Source organism: Taurulus bubalis (assembly GCF_910589615.1).
Source record: "Taurulus bubalis genome assembly, chromosome: 1".
NCBI lineage: Eukaryota > Metazoa > Chordata > Actinopteri > Perciformes > Cottidae > Taurulus > Taurulus bubalis.
The window spans coordinates 12,944,036-12,955,170 of NC_136589.1; the positions used below are offsets into that span (position 1 = coordinate 12,944,036).

An 11,135-nucleotide genomic window follows, 5' to 3' on the forward strand; every position below is an offset into this window, starting at 1 on the left:
GTGTTAAGTCTTGCCCAATTTTACACCAATATGATTTGATGGTGTCCTGTTAACCATAAGATGACATATTTGAGGGAAAATGGAAAATTGATCACTAAAAAAAGCAACACAGCTGAATTTCTAATGGAGACTACCAGGAGGCTGGTGCCAACAAAATACGTCAAAATGAAGTTTCATAAGAGGGAAAGAGGTATAGTGAGGGATGTAGGGATATTGTTAAAAAAAATAACTACTAAGTAAAAGTTTGTACACTTCAGAGGGAAAATGTAAAAAAATAAAATAATAATCTCTCTTTACTCTGTGTTGATGACCAAAACTAATTTGGTCTTAAATAGTTGTTTACCATCTAACTAATCAAATTAACCTGCTTTGTGCCCAGCAGCCCGAGGGCTTCACCACTCCTCTCTTCTTTCCCTCTCCCCGTCCCATACTTAATAACAGTGTCACTCCTCCTGGTCAAACCTGTTTGATTCTGCGCTCCGCCCAAAGCTGTTTACCTGAAGCACAGAAAGGAATAGCTCTTGCAAAAAAAAAAAAAGGAGAGGACCAAAGAAAAGAGAGTCCTGCTTAAACAGGACGACCTGAGCTGGGTTAATCCTGATTTCATCTTTAAAAAAGATAAAGCAAATAAGAATAGCACAAATATGTGTGTTTAAAGATGCTTATGAGAAAACCTGTGCAGGGCTATGCACCTGACAATGTTAACCTATAAAATCCTCTATAACACTAGTCTAAACCATTTTAACATGACTTAAACCATAGCTGTACACAAGGCCTGTTTTCACTCGGTCTTTGTATGATTTATATCTTTTACAATTCAAGTTTGCACAAATTATATGAATGAAGAATGTAGATCAGTGAGTTAACTGTATGCGTCATTTTCCAACCAGAAATGCTCGTGCCTTTCTCTCTCCCCTCTCCATGTAATGATTTGAGTTTCGGACGGTCCCTTTGGGCTCCGAGGGAATTATGAAGGACATTTGAAAGACAGTAACTAATGAATTACTCAAGAAAATAGAGGGCTTTACTTAAAATGTATTTAAATTGTATGATAATCGTACAATTGTATATGTATGTAATGTATTTAAATTAAGAATAAAATAATGATTTATATTCTTAAAAGTCATGACACTAATAAAGAATGCTCCCCTTTCTCTCTTCTGATCCCCCGCCCCCTTAGATTAAGCTGACTGACTGACTGACTGACTGACTGACTGACTGACTGACTGACACTCACTCACTCACTCACACACACACACACACACACACTCACACTCACACTCACACTCACACTCACACTCACACTCACACTCACACACTCACACACACACTCACACACTCACACACACACTCACACTCACACTCACACACACACTCACACACACACTCACACTCACACACACACACACACTCTCACACACACACACACTCTCACACACACACACACACACACACACACACACACACACACACACACACACACACACCTTAAATAAGGGCTCAAAACCTCAAGAGGATTATCAGGTTATTCGCCAAAAATTCCAGAGTGATCATTTATTAATCAATTCTTACATACAAGACAAGATGACACCTGAAGAATACGTCACATGTAAACTTCATACAAAAGCATACCCATCCTCTCACTCAAAGACTAAAACAAACAGACAGTGACATGACGAATGAAAGAGAAAACAAACGGGAGTGATCATCTAAACTCAGTCTGGTTGCTGGTGGTACAAAACCCTCATCATAATCCCACTAATCTGGATCGCACCAACTCTGTCACTAGGTCATCACCAGCACAGACATCAAAGCTGCCAACAGTCAGAAATGTCTCCTCTCCTTCACACAAACATCTCATATCACATCGCTCTTCAAATCATGGAAAAAACATTTTTCTTTAACCAAATGCTTTGCACCAGACTAGGCATGAGACGATATAGAAAAATATCATGTGTCAATTATCCGAACCAAAATAATTGTGATTCTAGATGTTTCAAAATGTGTCGGGGGGGAGGGAAATGGTACTAAAACCTACTGGAATCACTTTATATTATATTTTATGAAGAAAAAAAAATATTGTTGTTGCATCACAGAGAGTACACATCTTTTTTTGGTGGAAAATAAACAAGCCAACAAATAATAATAATAATGAATAAAGTATATAATGATAATAATAACAGTACATATTAATATTGTATATAATGAATTATAAGAAAAAAAAACTACTTCTTTTCCAGACTTTTTAATCATTATTTATTTTAGCTCTGACAAACTGAGATTATGAGACCATCACTCTTACCTGGTTCCAACTTTATGATCTTTACAGCAGCGAGCTCCCCAGTTTGTATGTTTCGAGCCTGAAAGAAATAGCAGCACAATGGTCAGCAAGGCTACAAACATCACAACGCAGTTAATATTACTGCTTTAATCAGAACTCGCGTTACAACTGTTTACGACAAAACTATAGGTTTGATTTTGTCGACCTCCAAAAAAACAAGTTTCCATCAATAATGCTAAACATTCCTACTACTGGAGTTGTCATTTCTTGTTTGTCTTATTTGATAGTAAATATTATATTTTGTGGGTTTTTACTATATAGTATATCAGCTGGGACCGTTTGGACAAAACAAGCAATTTTCTGATGAGCTCTCAGAACTTTAGATTGGGGATTTTCACTATTTTATGTTTCTCACTACTATTTCTAAGATAAACATGTGATGGGGGGACAATATATTAGACAAAAATTAAAATAAGTCAGTTGCAACGTTGAATATTACATAACATGGGACTGTAATATGATGGGAAATCAGTCACAGTTTTGGCCAACATAAGCATTAAAACAATAAATGCCATTTGAATGATCCTTTCTGCGCTGAGAGAAGTGGGGTGGAAACATTCAACTGTGCACAACCCCCACCTCCATCAGTCAAATGCAGCATCATTACATACTTGAGTACTATCATATTCAGAGTCTACTTAAAAAAGCATCATCCCCAGATGTCATGCTGGACAGTGTAAACCTTTAAATATCCTGAATGTAGAGGACTAAAGACTTAGTCAATCTTGGAGTAGCATACTTTTTCTTGACATCCTTTTTGGTTCTTCCACATATTTGTGCATATCTTCAGTTTAATATTGCATTATGCCCATAGCTAAATATCAATGGCATTAGATTAAAAAAAATATCCATCCATCAATTGTAAAAATGTCTATCTTAAAAGTAGGTTGCACCGACTTCAAAATCCAGGTCAAGACGGGATGCTCCCTAATCCGTGGGAGTGTAAGTGATGGGACAAGCAGCTAAATCAACCGTAAAACATAAAACCCTCCAGCACGGCCAGCTTTCAACACAGAATGTATTGGTGATTCACACACATAAACAGACTAACACACTGAACTACTATACTTGTACTATACATGATGCAACCATGTCCCTGCTGATGCAACTGGCCTGGAACCGGTCCTGCCTACTGCCATGGCCCTGGCCCTGCTGATGAAACTGGCCTGCAATGATAGCCTTAATGTTGCATTTAGCTCATTGTTGGATTTGATTGGCTTCTGTCAGGGAGTACAGGAACTGACGGTGCTGTTGCTAGATTTAAGGAAGCGATTCCTTCTGTATTTGATTCATTACCATGTCTCAATATAACAGAGGACTCCTGTGCTAACTTTACTCCCTCCCAGATTGATCAGCTCGTCGATGATGCTACTGGCTCATTGAAAGTGACACTGGACTCGATAGCCCCTCTAAAAAAGAGGATCATTAAGCAAAGGAGGCTCGCTCCATGGTACAACCCTCAGACCCGCATATTGAAGCAAGCATCACGGAAGCTTGAGGGCATATGGCGTTCCAACGGTCTGGAGGAGTCCCGGTTGGTTTGGCGGGATAGTCTGAGAACATATAAGAAGGCCCTCCGTAATGCCAGAGGAGCCTACTACTCATCACTAATAGAGAAAAACAAGAGCAACCCTAGGTTTCTCTTTAGCACTGTGGCCAGGCTGGCTGAGAGTCATAGCTCGGTGGATACGTGTATTCCTATAGACCTTAGTAGTAATGACTTCATGAACTTCTTCAATGGTAAGATTCTGGCTATTAGAGACAGGATCGGTAATCTCCTGCCCTCGACTACTGCCGGTCCATCCTCAGGTGGGATGGCCATGGAGGAGGCTGTGGGCCCTGCTGTGTGTCTGGATGAATTTTCTACCATCAACCTCGACCAACTGTCTTCAACGGTTTCTACTTCTAAATCGTCTACCTGTCTCCTGGACCCTGTTCCGACTAAGCTGTTTAAGGAAGTTTTATCTTTAGTTAGTGCCTCTCTACTAGATATTATCAATGGGTCTTTACTAACGGGTCATGTACCACAGTCTTTTAAAGTAGCTGTAATTAAACCTCTTCTTAAGAAGCCCACTCTGGATCCAGAGGTGTTGGCTAACTACAGACCTATCTCTAACCTTCCCTTCCTCTCTAAGATACTGGAGAAGGTAGTCGCAAACCAGTTGTGTGACTTTTTACATAACAATAGTTTATTTGAGAAGTTTCAGTCAGGATTTAGAAAGCATCATAGCACAGAGACAGCACTAGTGACAATTACTAATGACCTTCTAGTTGCATCAGATAGGGGACTTGTCTCTGTACTGGTCTTGTTAGACCTTAGTGCAGCGTTTGACACCATTGACCATGACATCTTATTACAGAGGCTAGACCAGTTGATTGGTATTAAAGGTACAGCACTAAGCTGGTTTAAGTCATATTTATCAGATCGATTTCAGTTTGTATTTGTAAACGATGAGGCCTCGATTACCACTGCCATTCGCCATGGAGTTCCACAGGGTTCTGTGCTTGGACCAATTTTATTCACCTTATACATGCTTCCTTTAGGCAATATTATCAGAAAACACTCCATAAACTTTCACTGTTATGCCCATGATACTCAACTATATCTGTCGATCAAGCCAGATGAAACCCACCAGGTCGCCAAACTTCAAGCGTGTCTTAAAGACATCAAAACCTGGATGACCTGCAACTTCCTGCTGCTGAACTCGGACAAGACTGAAGTTATTTTACTCGGACCAGAACACCTCAGAAATCAAGTATCTGATGATATGGTTTCTCTGGATGGCATCGCTCTGGCATCTACCACCACCGTAAGGAATCTCAGAGTTATTTTTTACCAGGACCTGTCCTTTGGCTCTCACGTAAAACAGATCTCAAGGATCGCCTTTTTTCACCTAGGGAACATCTCAAAGATCCGGCACATCCTGTCTCAACGCGATGCAGAAACATTGATTCACGCATTTGTTACCTCAAGACTGGATTACTGTAACTCCGTATTATCAGGCTGCTCCGGTAAATCCCTTGGATCTCTCCAACTGATCCAGAATGCTGCAGCTTGTGTACTAACGAGGACGCGGAAGAGAGATCACATTACTCCTGTACTAGCTGCTCTATACTGGCTTCCTTTAAGATCGAGAATCATATTTAAAATCCTTCTCCTTACCTACAAAGCCTTAACTGGTGATGCACCATCATATCTTAAGGACGTTATAGTGCCATATTACCCCACGAGAGCATTACGCTCACTGAATGCAGGGTTACTTGTGGTTCCCAGAGTGTTAAAAAGTAGGTTGGGGGCTAGAGCTTTCAGTTATCGGGCTCCTCTTCTGTGGAATCAGCTTCCACTTTCAGTTCGGGGGGCAGGCACGGTCACCTCATTTAAGAGTAGACTTAAGACTTTCCTCTTTGATGGCGCTTATAGTTAGAGCTGTTTCAGGCTTATAGTTAGGGCTGGCTTAGGTTTGCCCTGGTCCAGCCCCTAGATATGCTGCTATAGGCCTAGACTGCTGGGGGACATCTTAGGATACACTGAGCTCCTCCTTTCCTTCTCTTCCTCTTTCGCTCCTCTTCTCCTCTTCTTTCTCTCCTTCTGGATAAATGATTGTCTCTTCAATGCATATTACTAACTCTATTTTCTTTATCCATGGATTCGTGGCTGCCTGGAATCAGGGGAAGGACCACAGTCCTCTCCCTGGCCCTGCTGATGCAACCATGGCCCTGCTGATGCAACTGGCCTGAAACCGGTCCTGCCTACTGCCATGGCCCTGCTGATGCAACTGGCCTGGAGCCGGTCCTGCCAGCTGCCATGGCCCTGCTCTCTCCTCCCACTGCCCCTGGAATGCCCCTCCTCTCTACCTCCTTCTGCTTAATGGATCGTGGCTATCTGGATCATGGACCATGCATACTACTCATTATATGAATCATTTCTGTCACATTCATTGAATGTGCTGTAACTCCGTTACGTTATTCATTCTGGCCACATGACATCTATTGCTTCTGTCCATCTGGGGAGAGGGATCCTCCTCTGTTGCTCTCCCTCAGGTTTCTTCCCCTTTTTTCCATGCGAAAGGGTTTTTACTATCTTTATTGGGGGAGTTTTTCCTGATCCGATGTGAGGTCCCGGGATAGGGATGTCATGTGTACAGATTGTAAAGCCCTCCGAGGCAAACTTGTATTTGTGATGTTGGGCTATATAAAATAAACTGAATTGAATTGTTCTGCAGCTGATACCGCAAGTGCATGCACAAAAACAAATAACAAAAAAAAAATGTTTTTCAGATGGGGCTCTGCTGCTTTAAAGTCTGTTTAAGTAAAGACAAACATATTTGTACACAACCTGTGTGTCTATCTTCACATTCCCTGAAGTAGCTGAAGTTAACCTGAGAACTAAACCCAGAAAGGGGAAGTTCTGCACTGACTGCTTAAATATGTGATGCAGCAGACAACACAAGATTTAACATCCTTAAACAACCTTTGACTGGAGTCGTCTGGCATGTAACAGACCTCTAAAGAAACAAGGTGGGACACAAGATCAATACCCATGTCCAGGGATTGGCCAGGTCTGCCTGATGTCTACATAGAGCTTATGTTCAGCTAACTGTAGTGACAATGTTGACACTGACTTAAAAATAAACAGGTAAATAGTTCCTCACATCCAACTTAAAGTTAGTCTTCCACCCACTAAAGGCCTCCTGAAGGTGTAGGATACAATCTCTTAATCCACACATTGTTTATGAAGTGAGTATAAGTGACCGACCGTGTGCAGGATTCATTGGTTCCTTCTTTGTCATCCAACCTTAACACAAGCACCGACAGAAGCAGAGCTTGTATCAATACACTGACCTACATGACTAACCCTTTGTAGATACGGTTTCATCAACTCAAAAAACAAAACTTGCTGGTACATAATGTTGAGTAAACCTTTAAGAAGTACTAATTCTGTACAAAATGCCGGCATATAAATGGATATTGTAGCAACAAACTACACAGAGCTAAGTGTATGCAATTATAATAAAGATAAATTAATCATTATCACCAGAAATAACAAAGAGAGCAATATGTGGTTCTCCAATTAATATAATCAAATGTAATAATTTATCCAAGGCAAGGATTGATGTGTCCATTAAAAGTCGAACGAGCACAGCAGGCCAAGAGGGGACTTTTCACAATTTGAGGTGTTTCTGCTGTCGGTACCGCCCAGAACACACCCAGCGAAACGTGTGTTTAGACAGGGGCCTGATCATATTTCAGCGCGCTGCAGCCCTTCGCCTGCGAGCTGTGGGAGAATACCAGGCGCAGCATTCCACCGGTGGCCTGTCTGGGGGTGGGGGCTGGGGGCTGGCCAGAGAGGCTTTGTATGGATGACAGGCTGCCTGAACTATCACACACTGGATCAGATGGGTCGTCTGTTCATCTGTGGCTGATAGACAAACGAGAAAGTCTCCAGCAAAACACATCTCCCCACTGCCAACAGAGAGTGGGGAAAATGTGGCTAAAAGATCTTGCGGGACAGTTTTTGCATAGATTTAATTAATTGAATTGTCATTGCACAGTTTGAAAAGTTTTGAGCTGCTCTACGACAAAGATGTGTCCTTCCTTTAAAACTAAATGTTTAATTCAGTTAACTCAGACAGACAGTCTTGTTTTGGGCAGTGCAGGGACTTTTGCTTGTTTGACTCATGAATGATTGATAATGTTTAACTGTGAGTGAAAAACAAAAAAATATTCTTACCAAGTTTCATCTGAGTTAACAAAAAATTCTTTGGTGAAAGCAGTAAGGCTTCGAGAGGCAGCAAATATAGTACCAGTACAGGAATGGTTTCTTTTTCCTCTCGAGTAACATACACATCACATTGATGCTGCAGCTGACAGCAGATCTACAGATTATATACATTTAATATAAGTAAAACTATAACGGATAGTAAGCCAATATCCATTTTGAGAAAATATTCCTGCTTTAATACTGCTGCTTTGGACTAGGGATGGGTAACAAGGTCTCCATCATTAAAAAGAAGAAGTGATGTGGATAAATTGGACAAGCAGGTACAGGCAACCACTGTTCAACAGTCAAACAGGTTTGAATTGTTTCAGTTAACTGTGATGCAGCTTGCACAACCAACCAGTAATACCATAATGGAGGTAAGACAGTTAATCTGCAAAATTTATTCTTGATCAATTTACTAAAAGTTTACTCTGTAAAATGTAATAAAATAGAGAAAAATGCTCATCATAGTCTTCAAATTGCTTGTTTTGTATGACCAACAGTTCAAAGCCCAAAGATATTTAATTTATACATGACCAGGAGAAATGAAGCAAATTCTCACATTTGAGACGCAGGAACCATCAAATGGGTCTTTTTGCAGATTCAGTTAATTTTGATCTACTAGTTGAGTTATAAGTCATTGTCCTACACCTCACAATGAACATATCATCTTGCTTGTTTCCCGTGACAGTATTGTTATCAGTAACGTTGTCTTCGCCCATTGTCGGATGGGGTACCAACTGCAGTTATTCCTGCCAATACGTGTATTTTAGTAGCTGAAGAAGACTAGCGGAATGGAACTTGGCCCTCATTCAACAGCTACTGCCAAATGTGTTGGCCACATGTCACAAAACAAACAACACTCTGGCTTTACTTAAATTAATAGTTCATGTGATGGTAAACCAAGATATCTCCAGCACTAATGAAAGGCTGTGGGAACCAGTAACTTCACTATACCTTGTACACGTCTCCATATGTGCCGCTTCCCACCCTCTGAATGAGCTCAAAGTCGTGCTGAGGGTTCCTCCTCTGGATTTCACCGCTTGGCCGAGGAAAGATGTCCATGGTAGCTTGAACGAAACGATCCTTTACATTTAGTAGATCAAATCTAGTGGCGGAGGTCTGATGAAGCAGCGGTGCTGAATATATACAAGTCAATCCCTGTTACTCAGACTGTCCTCCCCGTGCTCCATGTCCTGATCGAGAGACATAAGAGAACAAGTGGAAGAAAAGTGTTAAAAAGAAAAAAAACATGTATGTAACATTAAGTGGGTAACGTTTCACAGCAACTCAAAAGTTGACATTTCATCAAAGCGGTTATGTGCGTCAATACCAACAGGAAATGTGAGTATATTCTGTCACATATCGTGACATCTGTCACCCAACAGCTCAACCCTTTGTATTACATTTTTCGTAAACCTCCATTCAAATTAAAGTTCACTCAGAGCTCCGACCACTAAAACAACATGAACGTCAGCATAGACAGTGTTCATTCCAGCAAATAGCCAGAGCCAAGTCTAACGTTGCTATTGGACCGGGTTAGTTAAGGGGTTGGGGGCATTAGCTAATGCTAACTAGCCAACGTTCACTTAGCTAGCTTCTGGTTCTCGCTCATTTCCACTGCTCCTAACTTACCGTTTACAACGCGAACATACATCTTGCATTGGAAATCTCTTCGGGGGCCTTTAACCGCACACGCTGGCGTCGAGTAACGGCTCAAAGAGAGCAGAGAAGCGCCCCCCTCCCCTTTGTTGTCGAGGGCACAGCAATAAACTTCAGTTGGCCGTTGGCTCTGTCTCCTTCAGCGCGCGGACGTTGTAGCCGAGTTCGGTTCTACAGCAATAAGTTTAGCCGCTGACATGTCATTTTCCTCCCTTGACAGTTTAAGCGAAGCCTCACGCTCGTATGTAGATGATTAACGGGGGGTGGGGGGGAGGGACTACGTTAATAATGCCAAGTATCACTCTTAAATTGATTTTTTTCACCCTCCAAAAAAAATCTGCCGAAAGAGCAACAATCTGTTGCTAATCTCTGTGGAGTCGCAGTTACAGGATCCTGATGCTGCGTTCATGAGCTCCGCGGAAAATCACTCTAGAGAAAGAAGAAAAAGCAACACAGTTTAAATGTCTCGTGGCAAAACCACAGTCAAGTATAAAAACTGTGAAATAATTACAACGTGGAGCACATTACAAAGGTATCGTAATAAATCGAGACAATTGTTTTGTAGTTCGTCAACAGTATAACAAGGATAGCATATTCATTGTATTTATTATGTTCCATTATTTTCTATGTATTTATTATTTACTATTTGTTTGCACCAGTCACTGTTGCTGGTAACCTTGAGGTTTATTTTGTATTGGTTTTTGAAATGATGCAATACTACTACTAATCTACCTAGTAGTATACAAATGATCTATAATTGGCTCCACATTGCAGAAATACAACATTAAAATGCTCTTAAATGCTTTACTTTTTATATTTTGAGTATATTTAGCTGATAATACTTTTGTACTTTTACTTAATTAACATGTTAAATTCATGACTTTTGTATCTGAGTAAAGGATCCTTCGACCACCACTGCTCGTCATACTGTGTCGGGTAATTTCTGGAGAAATATTTACGACAGTACGCGAAGGCAGCACGTGTTCCATTCTCTGTGTAATTACCGCCCCCTACCGATGGAAGCTGTACATGTATTTTCATAGCAGGCTCAATGAAAGATACTTGAATTAAATTGTAAAAGCCACACTTTACATAATAAATGGTTGCACTCACACAATGTCCGCTGAACCACATTATTTTTTTCCGAATTATTAAGCTGCTACTTTACACTGAGTAGGAACAACAGACAACAGCGTCCCCTGGCTGCATGCTCGAGTCCTGCATCACGCTGGGAATAAAAGCTCCATCATCCTCCTGCGATACGAGCATCGCTTTGGTGGAGATAGGGCATCCTCCCAACCCTTCGACACCCATGAATACCGACTAGGGTCGCTCATTAACGGACAAACAGGGGAATATAAGGACAGTATT

At 41.1% G+C, this 11,135-nt stretch overlaps 1 protein-coding gene across 1 annotated transcript in view; it reads right to left on the reverse strand.

Moving 5' to 3' along the window:
• The window catches only part of map4k5 (mitogen-activated protein kinase kinase kinase kinase 5), a 32,261-nt gene extending 23,075 nt beyond the window's left edge, over positions 1–9,186 (reverse strand). The window contains exons 1-2 of the mRNA XM_079220703.1: positions 9,060–9,186; positions 2,303–2,360 (exon numbers count right to left, since the gene is read on the reverse strand). Of these exons, the coding sequence (XP_079076829.1) occupies positions 2,303–2,360; positions 9,060–9,167 (166 nt within the window). The 5' untranslated portion in view covers positions 9,168–9,186. The remainder of the gene's footprint in view (positions 1–2,302; positions 2,361–9,059) is intronic.
• Between the last annotated feature and the right edge of the window lie 1,949 nt (positions 9,187–11,135).